Raw genomic sequence first — 27213 nt, 5'->3', positions numbered from 1 at the left:
ACCTTCTTGACTTTAAACAACAAATTTATATCTCACTTCAAAGTTTATTTTCTGGGTGATGCCACCACACTGGGTCATTAAAGAAACATGATTTAGAAGCTGCTTAGCTTCTTGACAACATACTGGTAAGAGTTTATTAGGAAAATTTCTGATCACAGGTTCCCTTTAAAGTCAAGCTCTCCCTGCCTCTGCACCACCTCCTATGTGATTGACATCATGTACTGGACTTTAGGAGATCTGTATAGTGATGTCCCTGGATGCAGGACACTGAAGAGGGAAGTTCTAAGCCACAGAAAGCTTGACTACTGTGTTAAACTCTCTGAATACTTGACTCAATTTACATCTCACTTCAAAGTTGATTTTCTGGATGATGCCACCACACTGGGCCATGAAAGAAACATCATCCTGAAGATGCTAAGCTGTTTGACAACATATGGCTAGTGGTGTATTAGGCCAATTTCTGATGACATGTTCCTACATCATGGAGCTCCAGCAGTCTTTAGACACTCTTGGTTGGGTTAAAGTTTTGAAGGTCAACTAGAGTCTCTAGGAACATCCATACTTATGTGACCAACTGGCCTAAAAATAAATGTCCAGATGACCTTGGCTGCAGGTATGGACTGTTTTCTCTGGCCCATATGATAAGCATTTGGGGACTATTGACTGCGGAGCCCATATAATATCTAGGAGACAATTTTGATTACCTCATATAACATATACCACCAACATCCTAGCTAAGATTTTTGTATACTTAACCTACCCATCAAGGTCAAAAGAGCAAAACTCTCACAGCTTCCCACCTCTCCCTTTATAAAACTTCCCAGGTCCCTGGTGCCCTCCGAGTAGCTGTCATGTAAGAAACGCTACCAATTACTGAGCCAGCTATTGGTATCAATTGGATAAGTGGGCATCCGCGTGCATCCAGATGTTACCAGGAAGTGGACTGTTGGACTGGAATCATCACTAAGCGTTACCAATCTCAAATAATGAGGTACATTTATTAAGGGTCCGAACAGCGCATTTCCATCAGGTTTTCCGACTTTTTACATTTTTGTCCTGAATTGCCCCAAGTTTTTGGCGCACGCAATCGGATTGTGGCGCATTGGCGCTGCCTTGCATGCGACACAAACCAGGGGGCGTGGACATCAGAAAACCCAACTGCTTCTGACAAACCACGGAATTTAAAAAACGAAATTGTGTCGCAAGATCAGCACTCACATGCACCAGGAAGAAGAAGGTGAACTCTGGCGGACCTCAGTGGGGGAAGCGACAGATGCAGGAAATTGGACGCACAATCTTAGTGAATCGTGGCAGCTCCATAATCCTCGTCAGACAACGCACAGCAGGGATCGCGATGGGACGGGTTAGTAAATGTGCCACATTGGGGCAGATTTATCAAGCAGTCTGAAAGTCAGAATATTTCCAGTTGCCCATGACAACCAATCACAGCTCAGCTTTCATTTCACCAGTGCTCATTAATATTTTAAAGGGGAGCTGTGATTGGTTGCCATGGGCAATTGGAAATATTCTGACTTTTAGACACTTGATAAATCTGCCCCATTGTCTTCTGTAAGTGCACAATTCTGGGCCGTTGCTTGAAGCTTGGCTGCAATCAATGAGTGTCGCACACACACCAATGACAATGGGGCACATTTACTTACCCGGTCCAGTCGCGATCCAGCAGCGGGTTCTCCAACACTGATTCGGGTTCTGCCGGGATTCACTAAGGTCCGTGCGCCGATATTCACCAGGTGTCGCTGCTGCGCCGAGGTCCGCTGGAGTTCACCTGCTTTTTTCTGGTGTATGTGAGTGCTTGATCTTGCGACACAAATGGCTTTTTTAAATTCTGCGGTTTTTCCGAATCCTTCGGGTTGTCCGGTGGCCACGCCCCCGATTTCTGTCACGCGAAAGTCGGCGCGATTGCGCCAAAAATCGATCGCGTGCGCCACAATCCCGTGAAATACAGCACAAAGAGGAAATATTCGGGAAAAACCCGACGGATTCGCGGCGGCAGACCCTTAGTAAATGTGCCCCAATGTGTCCGATTCTTTTCACGGACACAAAAATGATCTGCTGCCCGTGAAAGATAGAGCAGGTCCAACTCCTGCCTACGTTAGTGGCCTGGGCAGTCAGCCCATCCCCATGGATGTGGAAAGAATGACCATGAAGATGATCCCATTCAATATAATGTGCCTGTGTGGGAGTCATGAGAGTGGCTGCATCCAAAAACGCAACCAGTCGTGCAGAGGAGGACTAAAAATTATAGTAAACAATAGGAATTTCTTCTTTATTGCATTCCCATGGGAGTATTACACATTCTGCTGCTTGAAATAGGTCACAGATTTAGTCTACAGTAGTGTAGTCTAAATTACACAAAAATCAAATAATGGACTGAAGTACAATGTCACCCTTGGGCAATTAAAGGATATTAATCCAAGGATACAAACATGTGTAATAAACAACTGCAAGGCTCCGCTAACAAGAGGATTAGACAACATAACATGCTACACTCATTGTGCTAAAATTATGATTAATTACATGCAAGACTAGAACAACAATGGCTGGCCCGACATAAAAGGATGGAAGAAGCAACAACAACAGCTCAAAATAATATTTTCTAGTAAACACTGCACAACAGATTAGAGTCACGGTTCATTTCGGGTGGAATTAAGACTTCATAATGGCAGAGTTTTGTTTTATGACAGGCCACCGTGACAACTTCTGCCACATCCAGCACTAATGAGCCAGCCTCGCATTTAGACCTCACGCTTGGCACATTGAACGTTGGCAGCGTCGCTTCCTACACACAGAACTAACAGCAGGTGAGCATCTGCCAAACGACCTCTGAAACCGAGATATTTCACTGCTGACCACACAAGCCACCGGATTCCTCCCAGAGCTCACACCCCAATTCCCATAGGACAACACAGCCCCACAAAGATTCCTTCATTAAACGGAGATAGAAAATTGCAGGTTGTAAAAGTCGGAGCTGTTAGTGGGATGTTGAAAAAATAATCAAGGAGATCTATTTTCCAATAGTTTACATAAATGTTGTTTTCCCCTCTCCGGCACTATTTATGAGTTAGTTTTGCATGTAAGCCTTTCATTTTTGAAAGGTTCCGATAAAGATAACATCAAGACGAAGATAAACTTCACATGTTGCCTAAAATACTTTAAAGTATAATAATTTGGATTGCCAGGATTAGGGTTAAAAAAATGCAAAAAAGAAATAAGTCTATTATGAAAAAGAATCAGCGCCCCCTTTCTTTTTCACTGGCAATGTATGGTTTTGCAGTTCAGCCTCTTTAGAAGGGGTGGTCCCACTGCCATTGATCGCGGGCACATGGGTTTGAAAGTTACTATATGGAATAGAGCATGCTTGATCAGCACTCCATTTCTTTGGGGCTTTGGGAAATTGCCATCTTGGAAATATGAAGGCAATGCAAGGGGAACTTTAAGCTCCTGGTTTTCCCAATCACTAGGGTTCCGACTGCTGGGACCCCAAGTAAATAGGGGACTTGCGCTCAGAGTTTAAAAAATTCACTCTGTACTTACCTTTCAAACGCCCCCCAAGTCCTCTTCTGTCTTCCGACGCTCTGGCTCTGTCTTTGGGTCCCTGCGCGATGCCGGCGTCGCACACACAGTGATGTTATCAACTGACTGACATCATAGTGTGTATGCCTGCAGCACGTGGCTCCTGTAAATTGTGATTTTTGGGCCGAAGCAGCTTTGATTCATACTCTTTTTTTTCTGAAGTTCCAGATAAGAAGGCAGGAGAGCTTTTGGATCCAGTCCGATCCTCATTGCGGACGCTCTGCTTGGTAAACCCCTCAACCGCACTGCCCCTAGCTTCATGCCAATACCATCCAGTTAAAAAATCCTGCGCATGCGCAGTGCGCACATGAATTCATTGCAGGCCTGCTCGTCCCCGGCCGACTCCACAGGTGCACCACATGTGCAGCCAGTACTGTGCACAGTACCGATGCGAGTGAGACCGAGACAGCTGTGCACATTGCTGGCGAGCGTCGGATAAGCTAACAGTGCACCTGTGGATCAAGCCGAGCCAAAGTGACAGACACAACACGCAAACTAGAAGACATGGAGCTGGGGACAGTGCCAAGGGACGTGCACAGGAGCGTTTGTACCAGCAGAGAGGCAATGGAAAGACGGGGGAGCTTGACTGGTCCAAAGAGATCTCCCATCTCCTTGACTGAACATCTGCGAAAAAAAAAGAGGAAGAATAAAGTCATTTTTGGGCCGAAGCTGCCATGTACAAGAGACACACTAAAACCATGGAAAACACAATCACAATTTTGTATAAGATACTGTTTGGGGTTTATTGTGTAGGTTCCCTTTAAAGATGAAATATTTCTATCCAACTGATTGAAACTCAAAAGGTTCCCCCGGCAATGGACATGTTGTCTGTCAGGATAAAACAGCAATTCCTCTTGTTAGAGAGAACAGTGACATTTCTGAAGCTTCAGTCATGACACATCGGGTCTAAAGGAAATCCAAGAAAAGAGCCAAGTACATCAAGACGCTAAAAAAGACGTCTTCAACATCAGGTGCAGTTTATTTAATGGAACATTAAGCGAAACATGCAGAGTAACTAATCTTTGTCAGGATTTAGGGTATTAGTCAAACGCTTCCAATCTTTAGCCTTGGGGCTTGTCAGATCTTTTTCCTATTAAGAGTTGCTGACCTTAAATTGAGCACAAATAAAACCATTGTTTGGTCAGGAATGTAAAAACGTGATTCATAATAGTTGTTTTATTAAATGTTGTGACTGAAGAAGCAGCGCCCTTTGACACCTGCGGAAAGAGAGCCGGCTACAGACACAAGGTGCAAGCCTTCAGGAATCCACTTGGCTGAGACACAACCTTTACAGTGAAAAAGGGGGGAAAAAAACCTTATATATAGAAAAGCAGACACTGACTTGTTTGTAGGCTCTTACTACAGGTAAACTACAGGACAAAACTAAAAGATCACTAATTTTATTTTTAAAACTTTGCATAAATCAATAGATTGAGTAAATACAAAAAGAACAAAAAATACAAAAAGAACAGTGTCCAAGAAAAAAAACATAACTTTCTTCAGCTATATGCCTCATTTCCTCCTACTTCCCCTTAATAACCCTAACCCCAGATTATACCGCATTAAACTACTAGATAGGGTGTGAAATGTACTTTCTACAATTCACTATTTTATGTATACAATTCCCTATAAAATTCTCCTCCAAAGTAATGTGAAAATGAGCAGAGAAGAGTCATATTTTGCTTAGGATGAGACAAGGGGTATGTCAGTACCTAGATAAACATGTCTTGTGTCATATTAAAAATAAGAATCTCTTCTTTCAGATGACACCAGGAATGCCATGCTATAAAGACAGATATACCAGAAGTTAAAGAAATGATCTACATTTTGCATTTCTAACTACATTTTAACCTGCCTGTTCTCTTGTTGTGTAGATCACAGAAAAACATTGGGGCTAATTTACTAAGGGTCCGCGGCCGCACTTTCGTCAGTTTTCCCCGACATTTTTGGGGATTGCACGGCTTTGACAGGTATTTAACATGGGATTGTGTTGCACACAAATCTGATTTTGGCGCAGCTGCACCGGCTTTCATGCAACAGAAATTGGGGGGGTGCAGTCGGACGATTCGACGGATTCCGACTGAGCGCGGGATTTAACTTTCAAAATTGTCGCAAGATCAAGCACTTACATGCACCAGGAAGAAGAAGGTGAACTCCGTTGGACCTCAGTGGTGAAGTGACACATGCAGGATATCGGGCGCACGATCTTAGTGAATCACGGCGCGGTGCATGATCGTCGGACACTGCACTTTCTGTTAACTTCTCCGGACGGGTAAGTAAATGTGCCCCATTGTGATTTGACATTTTTATTTTCAATTTGTCGACAAAAATGTTTCTAGGTACCAACTGAAGATATGGACATCTGAAATGACGCTCCCCTTCCAGTCTCTACAAATGACTCAAATTATGACTCTTCTGTGCTTATTTGCATATGGCTTTGAAGGACATTTTTAAAGGACATCTACCATGAGGATAATTGATTATAAACCAAGTACACTTACATGCTGGTGTGTGCCCCCTTTGTCAGGATCATCTCATCTTTTAGCTTTTTATGACTTTGTTTTTATGAAAAAAGGCTTCAAAATGAGTCTGTGGGGCTCCACTCTCCATCAAAGTTAATGGAGCCTGGAGCCCCTCAGGCTCATTTGCATAGCTTTTAAAGCATATTTTTCTTAAAAATTGAGGGCATAAGAAGTTCAAAGAAGAGCATATCCTGATAAAGGTGCACACACAAGCATGTAAGTGTATTTGGTTTATAATCCTTGATCCTGATGGTAGATTTCCTTTAATAGTTAAACCAGTGATATTAAAAATAGAGGGAAATCCAGAATTGATATTTCATACCCTACCTGAGGGTGCTAGTCGTTTAGTGAGATAAAATTAGGTTCCCTTTAAATGTGAAGTATTTCATGAACTCATCGTATGCTCCCAACACAAACTATAGATCATAGAGGTATCAGATAATAAGAACATAAGTTTATGGAGAGGGGAAGGAGGAGTGAGTAGGAACTGAGTGATAGAAGACAAACACATGCAATGAGACTGCAGCAGCTAGTGATAAGTTTTCTTCATACCCCATATGGATTATTCACATCAATACTGGTCATCACTACTATATTATATTTCCTATGAGTTAAAGAAGTGAATAAGGAGTTTTTTCTTTGTGTGGTCGATCGAAGACACCATGGCAGCTAGTCTCCATTTTATGAGGATGAGGGAGGTAGTAGCATACACAGCGCTGGGTACTCAGTTTTTCAGGATAACTATACATTTTCAGGGAATAGAAGAGTTATTGTAATAAATTGAACGTTTAGTCATGTATCGGAGGTTCCCATTGCTGATGAAAACATTAATTGTGTAGATAAGTCATAGCACAAAGGCTCGTACATGCTGGGACCTCCATAACCGAGGACATCCCTGGTCTGGGTCTTTCAACAGCTTTTCCATCTTTCACTGCGGATGTGGGAGCTAATGCACCAAAACCAATTTATGATCATTTAGGACGTGTCCACCCACCCAGACCCTGAAAATGACACTATGGTGCTGTGGTACATAGAGAAAGTTCACTCCTAGGGTTGATGTGAACATATCCAGCAATGTAAACACCACTTGTCAGCTCGGATCATACGTTTGCTTCCACAATTCTCGACTGGATGCGATTTACCAACTCACATTCTCTAAAACTTCATCACATTATATATTATATATATAAATATATATATCTGATATATGTGGAAAGTAGTATCGCAATACCAGCAGTCTAACTACCAGTCCAAAGCGTGCTCTCCCGTGTAGACAGGATGTCGGTATCGCTCACTTCCTGTGATCTACAGGATTACATCTGCGTCTATCAACTCTCAGACCCTTCCTCCCAAATAGAAGAGCCAGTCTCAGACTACCAAAATGTAATAGGAGTGAAAGGAAGGATCCTGAATTCATTTGCATTCAGGATTATTTGGAACTTTCCTGGGTCACATTTGCAACTTTTGTCTTATTTCTGCCACTTATACCAGAAATGTTGGAGGGTATATGGGCAGAGTTCGCTTTTTAAAATGGTTTTATAGGAATTCTGAAAAAGCTTGCAGGAGCCAAGGGTTTGACATAAAAACTGTATAGGCAGTCCCCAGGTTATGTACAAGATAGGTTCCATAGGTTTGTTCTTAAGTTGAATTTGTATGCAAGTCAAACTGTATATTTCATTATTGTAGTTCCAGATAAAAAAAAATTTTGCCCCTGGGACAATTGGAGTTTCAAAATGTTTTGCTCTAATGGGACCAAGGATTATCAATAAAACATCATTACAGACACCTTACAGCTGATCACCGCAGTCTGGGACTATAGTAGCATCCAGAGACCTTCACCAAAGTTCACAGGGGGAAGAGGGGTCCGTCTTTAACAAGGGGTTATCTATAAGCCAGGTGTCCTTAAGTAGAGGACTGCCTGTGCTTACCCTGCTTCAACTCCTACAACACCGCAGTACCTAGTTTTTTTCCATTTCAGCCAATGAATGGACTCTTTGGACCATGTGACATCAGTTTCTTTGTCCCCACTTTCTTTGTTGCACATTGGACTCACATCTAGGCAAGTATAAAAGTTTATTTTTAAGAATTTTGCCCACGTACAGGTCGATTTGGGACCATAAACCACAGGTCCATAAGGACATGTAGTTGGTTTAGGATCCCAATTCGATCTGACAGGTCTTCTTTAAACTTACCTGGGTCCACTTCTCCCAGTGTCATCATGGAGGTGTGGTGAACCCAGAGACACTGGACCTTGTGCACTAACATAGTTTCATTAAAGGACTATCCAGACCACAAGAGCACCAGAGAAGGGTCCGATGTAGCTCACAGCACTCACCTCTACATAATGTGCTTGATAATGGCTCTATGGATGAGCTGAAACGTTGCACCTTATATTGCCATGGGTGAATAAAGATCACCTTCATACTTACCGGAGTGCTGCATTTTTTTGGATATCCCAACTCTACATAAGTATACTTTAAAGCTTCAAAGTGGGAATCGCTAAGGAACTGACATGTTCCCTCTAAAGATTTGCCAGCATTGTTAAATTGTTCACAAAATTGGCACGTCTTGTAGTCATTGCGGTCTCCTGCAAAACTCCAGTTTTCCCTACAGCGTGCACAGAATAGGGTAAGAAGCCGGTGGCCATTTAACAGAAATAAGAGAGGACTGAGAATTGGATAAACCACACCAGAAAGATGAAAATATTCACGTACAGCCTCTATTCCTTAAAAATTTAGACTACTTTTGATATGTGGAATGACACAGCTCGCAATTACGGAGCCGCCGGTATACATCTATACAGGTGGCGCGGAGTTACAAAGGTTGTATTTCCAGATCAATCCCTAAAATAACACGACTCTATTCAGTATAGACTAAACTACTGCCAGAACAGCAGAGTCCTATTTACTTTGCAGGCCTGTAGACAAGATCTTTTTAGCACATTACAGAAGCCCAGAGGCCCTTCCTGTAGTCAGGACAAAGAGTCGCACTGTAAAATACCCCAGCATCAAAAGCTGCCAAACAAATGTGGATATGGAACGGTTTAACCAAATATTTCGGTTTTGGAAACTGGGCGTAGTCGTCGGCGTTCAGTTTGTAGTTTGGCTCATCCTGACGGCTCTTTTGGGTTCTTCTAGAAGGACCTAGGCTACGTCATACATTCCATGTATATTCATGTCATGTTACCTGCTCATTCCTGCGCCGCTAATGTCCTGCTATTAATCATCCACAGGACTTCTGACAAGGTTAATAATTCTCAGCTCGAGACACAAAAAGATATTCATGCGCCGCTTTATCATACAGCCGCCGCATATTTTTAGAAAAAACACAATAGGCCCCTTTTTTCGAGAAATTCCATTAATTCAGCCACAAATATTTTTTGATTAGAGACGCCAAATAAAAATGTAGGATTTTTGAGACATAAGTGGTAACTTAATCCTGCTCCGAATCCACAATGAGGAAACACATCCAAAACCCTACACTACTATGTAACCGGAATATGCACCTGGGTCAAGGATCATTAGTTATATAATCTGGACAACCGACTGACAAAAAATAAGCATGTGTGTATGGAGAGGGGTACTACGCCCCCCGCAGCTTTCTGGTTAAGGGTCAACTGGTCAAGGAGTTTCTGGGATTTAAATAAAATAGTGCACAAGCAAGGTATAAAATAATAACCATTAACCGTTAAAGGGAACCTGTCAGCAGAAATTGACTCAATAAACCACTACCAGTATGTTGTAAAGAAGATAAACTCTGTTCAGATCATGTTTCTGCCATGGTCTAGTGTGGTGGCATCATCTAGAAAATCAACTTTGAAGAGAGATGTAAATTGGTTGAATAAAGTCGCAGAGCTCAGCGTTGAAGTCAAGCTCTCCCCATTTCAGAATGACACCTCTAAAGTGCATGGGTGCAATTTGAACTTGGGTACCCACCCCAATCCTTCTAGAGAAATTGATGCCCAGGCCCACTCCTTTAGATTCTGAAGAGTAGTTTTTATTGCAACCTCCTTCTACCTCTTAACCGCTTCAGGAGAGCCAGTTAGTGATGCGGGGGCATGAATTACAGCAAAGGGGCATTCTTATGCAGGGAGAGCTAGACTTCAGTGTTAAACTCTTGGCCTCCTTGATGTTATACAGCTAATCTAAAGCTCATAATTTTCACTGGGCCATCAAAAAAACTTAAAGGGAACCTGTCACCCGGGACCTCATTTTCACTAAAGACTGGTTACAGAAGCCTATTACACCTGCAGTGCAAATATCTCTTTCTGCTTTCTCCAAGCATTTAAATTACAATACAATTGTATGTTATAACTTACCTTGCACCCTGACAGAATCCTCTGCTCGGTGGTGCTCACTACTCCGCTTTCAGCCCCCACCTTTGTGCTCCTGTACAGCTCCTCCCTCCTGCTCCTTAACAGAGATCACAGCCTGGTGAACTGGCATCAGTGGGGAAGGGAGGAGCTGTACAGGAGCACGGAGTTGGGGGCTGAGAGCTGAGGAGTCTGCAGCACAGACAAGTATGTGGTGTTTTTTTGAAATGCATCCAAACAAAAGACCAATCCCTGGGACTAAAGAGAGGATTTTGTCATTGTGCAAGGTTAAAATGGGCTCCTGCAACCTGTCTTTAGTGAAAATGAACTCCCTGATGACAGGTTCTCAATAATCTGCAAGGTATAAAGCTGATTTTACAACATGCTGGCAGTGGTCTATTAGGAAACTTTCAGCTGACAGGTCCCTATAAAATCCTGGTTCCAGCTTTCAGGACTATTTGGAGGTCCAACAGAGATGATGATCAGGGTTATCATTCAATGGATCGCTGCAGTCATTCATTGGCCTCTTGTTCACATGCTGCATATGTTGTTACCCTCCTTCACTGCGACCAGTGATCGTCTGATCAACCTTGTTTCATCGCTGCAAGAGCAGCAGGGATCACTGGTGCAAGGATTTAAGGGAGTTTTCTAAACTCAACAAAATTATATGCAATTTGCAATATACAAATTGTAAGGGGTGGTCTCCGTCACTGATAGAACGCAGTGGTGTCAAGGACGAGGATATTCACTGCAGCACGTAACATAGAGCAGCATCAAAAACTAAGCTACAGGGTATATGTGAGATAAGTTGGAAATTTTTAAATCACCAATTTCCATAGAGAGTGTGACTGCCATGGTTTTTGGCACGACTTTTGTGGAAAAAAAAAAGTACTACAACCTACCACCAAATGATCCAAGCAGCAAAGCACAAAAGCTTTGAAGGACCTGCACAATAGAGTCATGTGACCACAGCTCCTGCCGTATGTATTTCATGTCGATACGATGTAACAATGCAGCTTGAGCACAAGGTAAAAAAAAGCAATGTAAATCAGTGACTAGTAACATATAATGGCATATGAACAAGGCACAACCTTGGACAAGCAACAGTAGGGCAATGGACTTGCAATGTAATGTAAATGTGTACAGCTAGGTTTTCCCAACATGTGCAGGGTAATGGAGGATTGCCAATTCCACGTACAAGCATCAGTCCAGTAAACATCTCCCTAAATGAAGCCAAAAACTAAAAGCCACTGACAGTCGGCAAAGCAGGTCCTGAGGTTATTAAGTCTGATCACAATCCAGTCCGATGTTAGACTGGACCCCGTTACACAATAAGAACATTTTCTACTTGACATAAAATTCTTCACTTCTACTTCCACCCTCTGCCCATGTACGGGGGAGGTAAAGGTGTGTGTGAGCCGAAAATTCCTCCCGCAGTGAAGTGAAATGTATAAATTGGTAAAACTTGGAATGGAATTTGAAAACTTTACAAAAAACTTTTGAATGTGAATGCAAGAGCGCCATCTAGTGCTGGGAAGAGATTATCTCATGTAAGACCACTGCGACTCTGACAAGTTATATTAAGAGTTTTTATCTGCAGGAATAATATAAAAAGTTAAGGAAAATGATTTAACTTACATTCATGTTGAATCCACGGCCCACATTTATGAAAACTAGTGTAAACTGGACTATGTGGAGTGTGCAGGGTGCGCCAGATACATCAAAACTGGTGCCCGGTCTTCATGAATTTATTTAGTAATAAATGTGGCGCAAATTCGTACTAACTCGCTCCTTTAGGTGCACATTTTTTCTGTCTTGTCGGACGCAGCGCAGCCGCAACACAAAAATGGCGCAGGCACCTTATAAATACATGTGCAAGCAGTTTGCTCATTTCTTTCAATGCAAAGTCAGACAGAAAACTGGTGCCCATGAGTATGTTATAAAAGAAATATGTCACAGAAACAGTTAATGGGGGGATTATTAGAAGGATTTCTCACTTTCTCAACCGATGACCTTTTGGATGGGTCATTAAAGGGGTTGTCCGAAGGTTAAAAAAGATGGCTGCTTTCTTACAAACACAGTGCCACATCTGACCAAGGGATGAGCTTAGCTATATAGAGATGAATGGAACTTATTTTCAATACCGTGTACTACTGATGGTCCGGCGTGGAGCTGTTCTTGGAATAAAGCAGCCCTGTTTTTTAACCTCCAGACAATCCTTTCAATATAATATCAGTGGGAGTTCGAGATGTGGAATTCCCACCGATTCACTTATTATTGCATACAAACAATGGAGCCAGAAGAACAGCTCCATGCCTTATGTTGTGTTTGGTCCAGGTAATTACAGTTCAGTAAATAGAATCTAAGCTGTAGTAACACATCTCGACCACTAGTTTTCCCGACTCCATTTTCTGCATTGAGGTGCCAGATGTCATTAATCTTTCCATACTTCAGGATATACAGACTACTGTATTTTTGGCGCACAAAAAATCCTATGATTTTCTCCCAAATCGAAGGTTTGGGAGAACCAGACAACAGCTGCCTTGAACTGTGCACAGGTCTGCCACCTGCTGGTCATTCATCCTTATAATCTGATGCGCCTTATATACGAACCTAGACGTTTTAGCAGGCATTTATTGATGGTGCGCCTTATAATCCGGTGTGCCTTATAGTCTGAAAATTACGGTACTTATTTAAGTCGCAAAGCCAAACAAACAACTTGCCTGCTTACTCTGATTTTTCTTACATGTCTTCTGAGGATACCCAGGAGATTATTGAAGACTCTCAGCATGAAAAACTAAAAGGTTTCTACCTAACTGAACCCCCTCTATTTGGCACATTCTCTTTTGCATACTCCTTCCCAGGGAGTGCTTTGCATGCAAGACTCTCTACACCAGCGTGATGAGGAAAACCAGCATCTTAGAAAGAGCTATGGATCCTGCTGAGATCAATAGGCTGAATTTTAGGTGCTGAACCCTTTAAGGTTTATTCCCATTTATGGCATGTGCACCGGTCCCTGCTCTGGGATCCTCCCCAATCTGGAGAACAGTGGTCCCTCATTTCGTGGGACTTCATTGTCACAATGTAGACACTTTCTTCTAAATCAGATATTAACTAATTATACATGTCCATAAAATTAGATTCTCCTTTTAAAATCATTATCCAGTTCATATCATGAACAAAGCAACATGGATGAGATTCTCCATTTACATGGTGGTCATTTACATGGAAGACTACACAATAGATGAACCAGTAATTAGAAACGGAAGCAAAATTCCCAACCTGTGAGCAGACGCTTCTCATCAGAATGTGCTGTACGCAGCAGGTGTCACACCCCGAGACTTCCCCCATTAAACTATTGCTCATCAACATAAATACGTTAGAGGCGATCTAGAGGAATCTGGAGGTTATATGAGTAATAACCACATAAGTATCTGCAGGGATACATATTTCCTTATCTGTCGGAGCCATAAAATTGTTAATATTTATAATGGAAGAGAAGTATTAAAAAGGGGAGACCTTCCTTACCTCTTCTCTTGCCTGGACATCTTTATATCCAGATATGTTATGTATACGGTTGACAAAAGACACTTGTCCATCAAGTTCAACCAAGGAAGGGAAGGGATTGGATGAGGAAGGGATTTAGGGGAAACAATTCTATATTTTAACATAACCGTCAAAGTTATTTAGGTGTAAAAAGGCATCTAGACCCTTCTTGAATCTCTCTGCTGTCCCTACTGTGACCAGCGCCTGAGCTCAGCTATTAGACAGATTCACAGTTCTGTCGCCTCTGGGGATTTAACCTTGTTTTCTCATTCATATATTTACCGTATATATTCAAGTATAAGCCGATCCGAGTATAAACCCCAAATTTTAACACAAAAAACCTGGGAAAACCTATTGACTCGAGTATAAGTCAAGGGTGGGAGATGCATTGGTCACAGCCCCCCCCCCCAGTATATAGCCAGCAAGCCCCCTGTAGTATATAGCCAGCTCCCTGAAGTATATAGCCTGCCAGCCCCTGTAGTATATAGCCTGCAGCACCTGTAGTATATAGCCTGCAGCCCTTGCCCCCCCAGTATATAGCCACTAGACCCTGCCCCCCAGTTTATTGCTTGCAGACCCTGCCTCCCCCCAAGTATATAGGCTGCAGCCCCTGCCCCCCAGTATATAGGCTGCAGCCCCTGCCCCCCCAGTATATAGGCTGCAGCCCCTGCCCCCCCCAGCATATAGGCTGCAGCCCCTGCCCCCCAGTATATTGGCTGCAGCCCCTGCCCCCCAGTATATTGGCTGCAGCCCCTGCCCCCCAGCATATTGGCTGCAGCCCCTGCCCCCCAGTATATTGGCTGCAGCCCCTGCCCCCCCAGTATATAGGCTGCAGCACCTGCCCCCCAGTATATAGGCTGCAGCCCCTGCCCCCCAGTATATAGGCTGCAGCCCCTGCCCCCCAGTATATAGGCTGCAGCCCCTGCCCCCCAGTATATAGGCTGTAGCCCCTGCCCCCCAGTATATAGGCTGTAGCCCCTGCCCCCCAGTATATAGGATGCAGCCCCCCCCCCAGTATAAAGCCTGCAGCCTTACCCACCCAGTATACAGCCTGCAGCTCTGCCCACCCAGTAATGGTGGGTGCCCGCAGAAGAAAGATCGCAGTTGCATGGGTCCAGGACGATACAAAAGGTGCAGCAAAACTCTGTTGTGATGATTCAGTGAATGTGATCAATGTGTTCACCAGAAATACATGCAATGTTTCGACACTCGGTCTTTGGATCACAATGGAGTGCTGCTGCTCCTTCCTTGACCCTCCATCCTCTCAAAAGGCAGTAAGGGGCATTTACAAACCAGTGTAAACCAGTGTTCTGGGGTCAATTCTGGTGTTCCATTGCCCCCTCAGGCCACTGGGGTGGGAATCATGGAGGGCTGGCACAAGGAGCATATGATTGAGTGTTTGGGGGGCTCATCATACTGGCGCACAATTGAATTGGGATTCAGATATATACGCTGAGTATATAAGTATTTGATGCAGCAGCAGGACACTTGCTCATCATGTCGCATTATTTAATAATAAGAACAGTCCCCACCCCCATTCTAAGGATTGGTGGGGTCCATTTATGGGAATTTCCGAGCCAACGTCCCAATCCCATTTCTGCACATGTTGAAATACTACATTCTTCTGTTCTTGGGTAGATGAGCGACCAGCAGAGGGGTCTGGTGGCAGTTTACATACCTTTACATCCAAGCATAAGAGTGTATGGGAGGATCTGGAGAAACAACTATTGGCCAAAGTTTGCATCCAACTTAATGCACTAGATTGAATTAAAGTTTACATATTTCTTGCTGTGTCAGAGAGATAAAGTATAAGAAAAACAATAATAAAAGTTTTTAAAAAGTACTTCTGGAGGTCTACGAAAAAAAGATACGAAAATATGCAAAGCATTTGTCAAAACATAATTAAGATGATGGGATATGGGAGCAGGGAAGAAAGTGCCGGGTCTTCTAAACACGTTTACCGCGTCCGCATATTACATTACAGTCTGATAAGTTTGACGTTGAGCAGGGCAGATCTGAGGAGGCAGAGACTCCAATGTCACTCATTACACTGATGCAAAGTGACAGACAGCATGTGGAATCTTGTTGCCTTGATAGATGAGGGTACGGAGGTGCTGAGAATTCACGGGTCAAGTCATAAAGTCTCGACCAGGAGCTTAGTGCAGCTAAGAGCCAAGCAATGCCAAAATTACAGCTGGGTTCACCAATTTCTGAAGAATTATGGACATGTTTTAGAACAGTCACTGTACGGTGAAACTCTGAGACACCCCCTCAAAAAAAATTTGGGGAATGACCTTCTTAAAGCAGATGTCCAGTATAAAAAATATGTGGCAGATCTGAACATCTGGTGATGTGGAATTCAGCTAAGTTTTTTTTTTTACTTTATATTTGTATTCTTTTACATACAAGATAAAAACACAAATATTGTATATAACATAATACAAAACTAGACTACATACAGCAGAGCATAAGGTATACCAACATGTATAATTACCGTAGCAAATTTCTGTCTCTTCACAGAACACCTTCAAACACAGCAACAGCATGGTGAACATTACGCAGCAGCGTAGCTAAGAATCCAGCAATAGCATAAGATACCTTCAGCAGTATCTGTGTGTGTCACTCTATTCTTTTCACCCTTCTATTGACTGGAGTTCTGGCTATCAGAAGGGGGCTTAATTTTCTGGGACCCCGCCCCCCAACTCTTGAATTTGTAAACTATACAGTAATTTTTTAATTCTGGAGGCTATGAATAATCTGCTCAGCTCTTCCTGCTCTACAACAAATAGGGCCCCATGTACAATCTTCAAAGCTCCTACAACATGCTCCTTCGAAGACTGCATAATGGGGGTAATAATTAAGACTGGTGTTTTAAACGACAGCCTTAATTGTCCCGCACTGGTGTACCACACGCTGAATTACTCTGGCTTCTTAGAAAATCCAAAAGGTGGTCCACTGCCCTCAGCTGTTCTCCAGGTTTCACTGGTTTAGACCAAGTCAAACCTTGACTAAGGTTAAGATGCAGTCTTCACCAGTAAACTAGTAAATCTGGTGGACCAAAAGTTCAGGACCCAACACTGCCCCTCCCCATGAAAACACATGAAAATAGGCGTATACTAGGGGGCTGGCAGGATATATACTACAGGGGGATGGCAGTCTATATAATACTGGGGGGTGGTGGCTATATACTACAGGGAGCTGGCTGGTTGTATACTACAGGGGGCTGGAAGGCTATATATTACTGGGGGCTGGTGGCTATATACTACTGGGGGCTTGCTGGCTACATAATGGGAAGGCTGTGAACAATGCATTTCCCACCCTCGGCTTATACTCGAGTCAATAGGTTTTTCCGTTTCTTTTGGTGTTAAACTTAGGGGTCTCGGCTTATACTCGAGTATATATGGCAAGTAAAAGAGCACAGAGGGACTACCTAAAGGCAGATTTGGGACCTGTGGGTGGTTTAGTGTCCCAAATGGCCCTGACAGGTTCCCGTTAATAAAGAAAGAGAATAGTTTTTAAACTGTGAGGACCCTGATGACTCCATTTCTGTTTGGGTGGTGAATAAATGTTTAAAAAGGGTGGAATACATCCAGGGTTGTATAACCAAAATGCAGTAATATTCTAGTTACAAATAAAGTGGTTATACAGGGAAATTTGTCAATGGCTCCATCTCTAAAAGCCCCTAACAAACAGCTCTGTAACAGTGAATTACCAATGTCAGATATGTAAATAATCTTCTCCTAAGAGGATTAATAGGTTCCACTACAGGATAAAATCGATTAAAGCCTTACATGTAATGCAATAATTGCAGCATAAAAAGCCTCTCAGGCGACCACTGCTTTTACTTTCATTATATATTTCGGTCATTACCTGGAATTGAATATTTCTTTGAAAGGTGAAGTAAATATGAAGTAGCCAATTACCCGCAGAACACACAATGAAGCTGAGATAAGTATTTTCTTAGATAATTATGATACTTGCGGGGTATGGAGATTAGGTTGCTTATTTTATCCTGAAACATTCTATCGAGTTGATATATTATAATTCTTGGGAAAAGATTCAGCAGCATTTCTCATTTCTAGATATGTATCTATAAATCTGCGTTCACTCTGGGCCTATTACTGGTCCTTAGACAGAACAATCATTTTGATTTAAGTACCGTATATACTCGAGTATAAGCCGACCCGAGTATAAGACGAGGCCTCTAATTTTACCACCAAAAACTGGGTAAACCTATTGACTCGAGTATAAGCCGAATGGATTGGTCATAGGCTCCCAGTTTATAGCCCGCAAGCCCCTAGTAGCATAACGCCAGTCCCCTTTACTATATAGCCAGCCAGTCCCAAGTAGTATACAGCCAGTCAGCCACCAGTAGTATACAGCCAGCCCCCTTTGGTATAGAGCTAGCCAGCCACCTTTAGTATACAGCCATCACCCTGTAGCATAAAGCCATCACCCTATAGTATAAGCCAGCCACCTTTAGTATATAGCAACCTGTGCACCTTTGTGACATCACATGACCAGGGATATAAGGAGCCGTGCAGCTGTGTGACATCATATAACCAGGGATATAACGAGCAGTGCACCTGTGTGACATGGCATGACCAGGGATACAATGAGCCGTGCAGCTGTGTGACATCATATAACCAGGGATATAAAGAGCCGTGCACCTGTGTGACATCACATGACCAGGGATATAAGGAGCAGTGCAGCTGTGTGACATCATATAACCAGGAATATAACGAGCCGTGCACCTGTGTGACATCACATGACCAGGGATATAACGAGCCGTGCAGCTGTGTGACATCACATGACCAGGGATATAACGAGCCGTGCACCTGTGTGACATCACATGACCAGGGATATAACAAGCCGTGCACCTGTGTGATATCACATGACCAGGGATATAACGAGCCGTGCACCTGTGTGATATCACATGACCAGGGATATAACGAGCCATGCAGCTATGTGACATCACATGACCAGGGATATAACGAGCCATGCAGCTATGTGACATCACATGAACAGGGATATATAACGAGCTGTGCACCTATGAGACATCACATGACCAGGGACCATTTTTTATCCACAGGAAGAAAACAATGTATATACTGATCTAGAAAACTGTGAGGAATTGATACAGAATATATATTGGAAATTTGGATAACGGCAATATGTGATACGTAAACATTAACAATGTCATCACAGTCTCTTTAATGTATATGTCTTGTTCCAGGTCTTGTCACCAAGGGGTTAATAGAAATTCCAGTCCCGCTCCGCAACAGTAATATGAAGTCCAGATGATATTTCAATCGTCACATGACACTTAAAGGGTCACGGCAAATCAAAGTGATCTCACAAACTGCTTATATTAGAAAGCAGAAAATGAATGATTCTGAACACTAAAAATAATCATATTAATATTTGGCTTGGCCTTATCTGGTATCAAATAATGCAATTAATTAAATCTACTCTGCCAGGAAAAATACTACAGAGAGGAATATAACACAAGAAAAACATCACCAATCAGACATGTATATGGGCTTCTTACAGATTCCCTCACATTAGGATAAAGTGTTTCCCTAGTTCTGGCTCCGCTATCAAATCCTACAATAAACATGGGAAGGTGGATCCACTCCGTCAGCACACCGTACAAGAAAATTCTTGAAAAAAATTTCACCCAGACTGTTCCTAGACATATTGGGGCTCATTTACTAAGGGTCCGAATCATGCATTTTCGTCGGGTTTCCCGAATTTTTCCGGTTTGCGGCAAATTGCCCCAGGATTTTGGCACACGTGATCGGATTGTGGCACATCGGCGCCGGCTTTCACGCAACAGAAATGGGGGGCGTGGCCGTCGGAAAACCCGACGGATTCGGAAAAACATGCGGAATAAAAAAAAATTGTGTCGCAAGAATAGCACTCACATACACCGGGGCGAAGAAGGTGAACTCCGACTTCAGCGCAGCAGCGACACCTAGTGGACACGACCTTAGTGAATCCCAGCCGAATCCACATCGGACAACGCGCGAATGGACCAGGTAAGTAAATGAGCCCCATTATTCCATATTCTATGCGCTATTGACCATCTCTGGATAGGTCACCCACATTTCTCTTGGGTTGCACCACTCCTAAGGCTATCAAAATACAATTTCTCCTACACAGTGTAATTTCTTAAGAGAAAAAAAAAAGAACAAGAAAAAAATTTGAAAAGTTACAAGAATTTTGAATTCATCTTAAGAGGAAACTCAGCAGTTGTTGCCTAAGGCTGGCTCTTTGATAGAAATAATAAAAGTACTTGATGGTTCTTTGGGCAAACTATGTGTGGTCAGAGAAAAACTTTGTATGACCAAACATCTGTACTAGATTTCCACATGATAAAAACTATGCAGTCCCTTAACTTCTCCCACAATTATACAGAAAGAGCTAATGTTTATATGTTTATTTTAAAAAGTTGTAGGAAGTAAAAAAAAAAAAAAAAAGATCATCCTCTGAGAAAACATAAATATCGGCGACAAAATTAGATGTGCTGTAAATCCGAGAGGCCAGAAGTTCTTAGACATATCCAGAAGCAAGAAGGAGCAGCTTATGCTAATACCGTATTTTTCGGACTATAGTCCAGTGCCCCTTATATATGAACCGTAATTACAGACCACAGCTGCCTTGAACTGAGCACAGGTCTGCCACCTGCTGGTCATTCATCCTTACAATCAGGTGCGCCTTATTATCCGGTGCGCCTTATGTATGAACTGTACTTACAGACCACAGCTGCCTTGAACTGTGCACAGGTCTGCCACCTGCTGGTCATTCATCCTTACAATCAGGTGCGCCTTATAATCAGGTTAGCCTTATATATGAACCTAGACGTTTTAGTAGGCGTTTATTGATGGTGCGCCTTATAACCCGATGCCCCATATAGTCCGAAAAATACTGTACTCCAAATGTCCAGCTGTGTTTGTCACACTTTGTAAAATACCCTCGTAAGCATACAAAGTGAGTATTACTAAAAGGACTTAAAGGAAACCTACCATTTGATTTGATGCATTATGAAGCAAACATACCTTGAAAATGCTGTAGTTACACTGATGCAGAATCATATTTTGGTTAATCCCTGAGCTGAGTGGTTTTGCTGAAAAAACTATTATAACATTCAGGACCTTGGGAAAGCTGGGTCAGCATGGCTACCTCGACCAACACATTGCACAAGGGAGCTTGGAATTACAAATGGTGGTTGGTCAAGCATGACTAATCAACCTGAGCTGCATCACTCATACACAGCAGCTGAGGGATGGTGCAGCAAATTATTATTCTGTCTGGCAGAGAGAAAAGTGATTGCATCATCATCTCCATCATCTGCAGAGAAAAACTCACAGGCTAGGAGAAGCGCAGAAGCAAATGCTGAAGGAGCCATAGTAGGAGCAGAGCTTCATTATCATAATGTTATATCTGTTTTATCAGCAAAACCACTCAGCACAGGGATTAAACAAGAGATGATTCTGCATCAGTGTAGCTACAGCATTCTCAAGGTATGTTTGCTTCATAATGCATCAAATCAAATGAAACCTGTCACCTTTTACCTTTTAAAGCAAATCCCAAGGATTCTATCCCAGCCTTTATCTTGTGGATTCTTGGTAGTCATTTTGCTTTAGCTGCTGTCTGTGAGAGACACACATAAGGCAGCAGCTACACAAAGTACTTAACCTCCTTCCCCCATCTACACTACTAGATCCCTTCCCCCACACAGAGGGGCCACCTCCTGTAATCTTCCCTCAGCATAATGGCTGAACTAGCCTCTAGACTTCACGGTTGGATGAATCTTCACTGAATCTCTGCACCTCTAACAAGCTACATACAAGTTCTGTGAGTAGGAGTAGAATGGAGATGATGGGTTGGGTGGCCAGTTATCTCCTGTCCCTCTCAGCAGGAGGAACTATAGATATCACACACAGCTTTGCATGTAGGGTCATTATATGGGCTGTCATTCAAAGGACTAGGTGCGGTGGCTGCACAGGGGGACTCCTAAATAAGCCGGACTCAACTTCAGGGAATATGCTGATCGGACTCGCCTCAGGTTGTCAGCATACAACTTAGAGAGGAACAAAGTTAAGATGGGGGCAATTATTTCAAATGGCAGTATATGATTATATATAGTTTGGGGGTGGAGTCAGTTTGATTGACAGGTTTACTTTAAAAAGATATTCCCCATTTCGGCAAATTGCTAGGTAATAACTTTTCAATTATAAGGATTTTGATTGCTGGGATTCAGCAAGTTATTTAAAAATGTCACGTCAAAAGTTGCTGCCTTTATAAGTACTTTTCATGTACTCTTCAAGAAATTATGTTGCAAAACTGAAACTTCCATCAGCCATAACTAAGATAAATGGGGCTCATTTACTAATGGTCCACAGAGCGAATTTTCGTCGGGTTTCCCGACGATTTCCGTTATACGCCGAATTGCCCCCGGATTGTGGGGCATCGGCGCCGGCTTGCACGCGACAGAAATGGGGGGGGGGCGCGCCGTCGGACAACCCGACAGATACAGACAATGCGCAGTATTTCACATTTAGAATTGCGTCGACAGACACGCACTTACAAGCACCGGGAAGAAGAAGGTGAACTCCGGCGGACCTCGGCACAGAAGCGACGGATGCAGGAACTTGGGCGCACGATCTTAGTGAATTGCGGCAAAACCGAATCCTCGTCAGCCAACACACCGGGGGATCGCTACAGGACCAGGTAAGTAAATCTGCCCATATATGTCCAAATAGCACATTTCCAGTACTGTTTTATTGATTGTATTATGCTCTATGTATCAGGTTGGTGTTTTTGTGTGTCCATCCTTTTCTATGTGGGTATCAAGTGGTTGTGATTTTGTTGTGGTATTGTATTGCAATTTTTAATGAGAAATGGGCATCCTAGAAAGGGCTTTCTGAGAAAGGATGTAGAATGTTAGGGCAAAGGTAAGAAAAAAATTGCATATCCACTTTTCTCTAGTTCCCCATTTCCAGGTTACGGCCCCCGACAATTGCTGTTACCCGAGGCTGTGTCATCAGTGGCCTTTGAAATGGCATGGAGTTTCTCAATGTCACACTGTGGGAACGGGGAGCAAGAGAAGGGTACAGTAAGTATATATCATTTTTTTCTTCTGGGTATCTACGGGGTATTTAGCGAAATCCAAAAGACCTCTTTTCAAGCGGACTTTAAGCTAAGGTGAAGCTGAAGACAGTAAATGTGTGTTAAAAAGTATCACCCTAGCGAAATCTGTAAGAGAAACTGAGTAACCAAAAACATTCCATCAACTCCAAAATATATATTTGAAATTGAAGCACAAACCGCTGCACTAAGCAGTGAAACGTTATGTAGGCCAAGAGGAGAGCAACCTTCATAAGTGACTTTGGATATTTGGGTGGAATAGCAGAACATTTTTACATAACTTTACATGAGAGCGCTTAAGAATGACCTTTCATACTGGATTTACAAACATATTAATTACAGCGCACGTTTAAAAACATGTAAAATGAGAAAATATGGAACGAAAAACCTCTGTTTACACGTGAGCAAGAACCAAGGCCAAAATCATTGGTATTTCATTTCATTTATCATTGGAAACTGCACAAAACGACTTCTACAAAGAAAAAGAACTCGGTCATTTACTATTTTTGTAAGTGGAAAAAATTGTTAACCTGGTTTTCTGTTTCAGTTTACAGAATGTTCATTTTTTCTTCGTTCCAGGCCTTAATTCCGAACGACTTCGATATTTCAGATCATCACTCAAATTGCACAGCAAAAAGGAACAAGTGTTTCTTGAGCAGTTATATGTTACCTAAAGTCCTAAACAGCTTCCGCTCATAGATTGTTTATGGAACCATAGAAATATATATTTAAAAAATTGTACAAATATATAAATGAATACTTCAAAAATAATCAATCCTGTAAATTAAAGTAAAGGGTTTCCTCATGCAAAAAAGTGGGGCATATGAACAGCCGGTAGACCATTCTTTAAGATTCCAGATTCTCCCCAGAATTTCCGAACACAAGTCACACTTAGTGGAGGGTTCAAGTTTTCTTCCAGGAAAAAAAAAATCGGTACTCATGAACAGTTTCTTAAGAATATGGAACTTATCATTGTATAAAAATAACCATCTTCACCCCCGTGTTCTTGAATAGTGGTCGCTCCACTGATTCTAGTGCAGTTTGTTAGCCCCCTCTGTTCCTGAGATATTAGCAATCATTAGTTTTTTCAACCAATATGCTTAGAAGATTCTCTACTTTCATTTCAGTCAAGTGGGTGGTCTTAGTCAGCCTTCTCCACTATGGGATTGCCCATTTGTCAAAAACTACAGCTCGGGTGAATGAAGTGACACCAGTTATAGGCAGCAACGAAATGAAAGGTCACCTTGAACTCCAGTTTTCGGCTACATAGGTCTTTTTTTTTTAGCACCCAATGGAAGATCACTGACTGGATTAGATTATATGGATTATATTGCCAATAGTTTCCATATTCACATAAACAAGACACCTCCAAAAGAAAACACCCTTACAAAAAACTATAAAATCACATTTTCTTTACTAGTGTTACCAAGATTGTCCATCATCTCTGACATAACCACAAGTTCATATGCCCTGACAAAATTTGACCAACATAAGACCCAGGATTTTTTGTAAATAGATCATATTAAAGATAGTAGAAACAGTGATATACGTACAGACAACTGTTAACTGAAGTTAACTGAAAACAATACATTTCTATTGAAAACCTCAAGAAGTGAACTTTTTGATACCTGTCTGCTTCATAAAGATTGTGAAAAACTAATCCAATCAGCTTTCCGTGGTTTGTCATAGAGGATGTTGTTGAGCGTGGGACCCAGAATGATGTTTTTATGCCCTAATGTCTATCAACATCTAACTGGCAAACACCAATATATAAGATATTAGTGCATAAGCATTTCCTTACCTCTCGGAGATGAATATTTTCTTTATCCTTTTGATCTAGAAGCACTTCTAAATGGTTCAGCTGAGATTCCGCCTCCACCATTCTTCTTGTTTTCTCATTTTCTTCTTCCATTCCCTTTGAAGGCAACCCTTTACTTTGAAGCATTTCAAGAAGCTTTTTGATGGACTCATCACGGGCACTTAGTGTCTGTTTTTGTGTTTCTATCCTCAATTCCATTTCTTCTAAAGTTTTTCTGAGAAGGAAAAGTTCTTTGGCCTGCCGGTCATGTTCCGCCTGAAGCCTTCTAAAGTTCTCCTCCGTGAGCTCGATTGTGAAATGTTCTGCCCCACGGTTCCCACTTTCTTGTTGTAGAAGATGATTAAGGTCCCTCTGAGTCCGTAGCTCATCTTGGAGGGCTTGGATGGTCAACTGCAAGTGCTAGAAGGCAAATAGAAAGGTCAAATCAATTGTTCAGTGAAAAGGGTCATCAATGAAGTGAAAAAAGGCACAACAACAAAAACTAAACATTCTACGTAACCTATAGCTACATCCATCCATATAACTATTACTATATTTGAGCACGATAAAAAATACTGCCAACTACTCATGACCAAAACGGGTGCCACACTATTAATATGAATTACATTTTTGGTGCTCGGTGGCTGTGATGTGTGCTCAATTTTCTTGACTCCATACTTCATGAAAAGAAAACACAGAGATGATTTGGACAAGAAATATTAGGACATTTAACATGCAGAAAATAAAAAAAACAAGGCAATAAATGAAAATGATATTTTTTTTTATGAAAGACTCTTGATGAAGGGGGTTTCTTAGAATTACAATAAAAAGACCTACAGTATATATTTGAGTATAAGCCGAGTTTTTCAGCACAAAACATTTTTTGTGCTGAAAAACCTAACTCTGCTTATACTCAAGTCTATAAAAAAACAAACCCTGTACTCACCTGTCCGACGACCTCTGCAGGTCTTCTTCTTTCAACAGCAGTGCTCTGGCTCCGTGTCCCTATGCGCCATCAACACACTATGATGTTAGCAAGCGGCCAACGTCATGGTGCGTGTGACGCACTGCGAAGGGACACAGAGCCAGCGCATCGCCGAAGAAAGAAGTGGACCTACGTGGGGCATTGGAAAGGGTTTGTTTTTTTCTTATAGGCTGGGCATACCTGGGCAGGGAGCTGGCAGGCTATATACTTGAGCCAGGGGGCTGCTGGCTATATATTGGGGCGAGGGTGCTGGCTGGCTATATACTGGGACAAGGGACTGGCAGGCTATACACTGGGACAATGGACTGGCAGGCTATATACTGGGGACAGGCGGCTGCTGGCTATATACTGGGGACAGGCGGCTGCTGGCTATATACTGGGGGCAGGCGGCTGCTGGCTATATACTGGGGGCAGGCGGCTGCTGGCTATATACTGGGGGCAGGCGGCTGCTGGCTATATACATGGGGCAGGGGCTGCTGGCTATATACTGGGGCTGACAGGCTATATACTGGGGGCAGAGTCTTCTGGTTATATTCAGCAGACAGGGGCTGCTGGCTATATACTGGGGGCTGCTGGTTATATACTGGGGATAGGGGCTTCTGGATATATACTGGGGGCAAACGCTGCTGACTGTATAGTGGGGACAAGGGCTGGCTGGCTATATACTGGTGACAGGGGGCTGTTGGCTATATACTAGGGGGCAAGAGCTGTCTGGCTGTATACTGGGAACAGGGGATGCTGACTATTTACTGGGAACAGGGGGCTGGTTAGCTATATACTAGAGGGAATGGACTTGATGGCTATGTACTGTGGTGGAGGCTGTGACCAATGCATTTTCCATCCTAGGCTTGTACTCAAGTCAATAGGTTTTCCCATGTTTTTGTGTTAAAATTAGGTACCTTGGATTATACTCAAGTAAATACCATACATTGTTTTCAAAAAACATTTCTACTCTTGCATTTACTGTAAATCCTTTTATTTTTAAAAATATATATTTATGCCAAACATTCTCACAACTCCTCCCATTCCTGCACCAGTACAGATTTTTAATTTTTGTACCCAAGTTCTCCCCTCTCATTCCTATAGCCCATTCAGGGATATTGGCTCTTAAAAATGTATTTTAGAAGGAAGGAGGCCATGGATAACAAATATAAAAACATTACCCTAGTCATGTTGCCTAAATATTTGGGTAAATGCACTTTGTTTATCAATCTTATCAAACTTTGAGGGCATTTTTCATTTAAGTAAAGCAGCTTCTCTGTGCCTTACTTCTACTCTTCCTCCTGCAGTGAGCAGTATATGA

General features: G+C 42.4%; 1 protein-coding gene across 16 annotated transcripts in view; it reads right to left on the bottom strand.

The window, feature by feature from the left end:
• Positions 1-27213, bottom strand: part of ERC2 (ELKS/RAB6-interacting/CAST family member 2) — a 606872-nt gene that overhangs the window by 493178 nt on the left and 86481 nt on the right. For 9 of the 16 annotated variants that reach the window (XM_072128520.1, XM_072128514.1, XM_072128513.1 and 6 more), the window contains exons 4-5: positions 25552-25602; positions 24929-25345 (exon numbers count right to left, since the gene is read on the bottom strand). In XM_072128520.1, the coding sequence (XP_071984621.1) occupies positions 24929-25345; positions 25552-25602 (468 nt within the window). The remainder of the gene's footprint in view (positions 1-24928; positions 25346-25551; positions 25603-27213) is intronic. The other 7 variants (XM_072128518.1, XM_072128521.1, XM_072128523.1 and 4 more) reach the window with 1 other exon arrangement.

This window comes from Engystomops pustulosus, chromosome 10 (genome assembly GCF_040894005.1).
Source record: "Engystomops pustulosus chromosome 10, aEngPut4.maternal, whole genome shotgun sequence".
NCBI classification, from domain to species: domain Eukaryota; kingdom Metazoa; phylum Chordata; class Amphibia; order Anura; family Leptodactylidae; genus Engystomops; species Engystomops pustulosus.
This window is presented reverse-complemented; position numbering and strand designations above follow the sequence as displayed.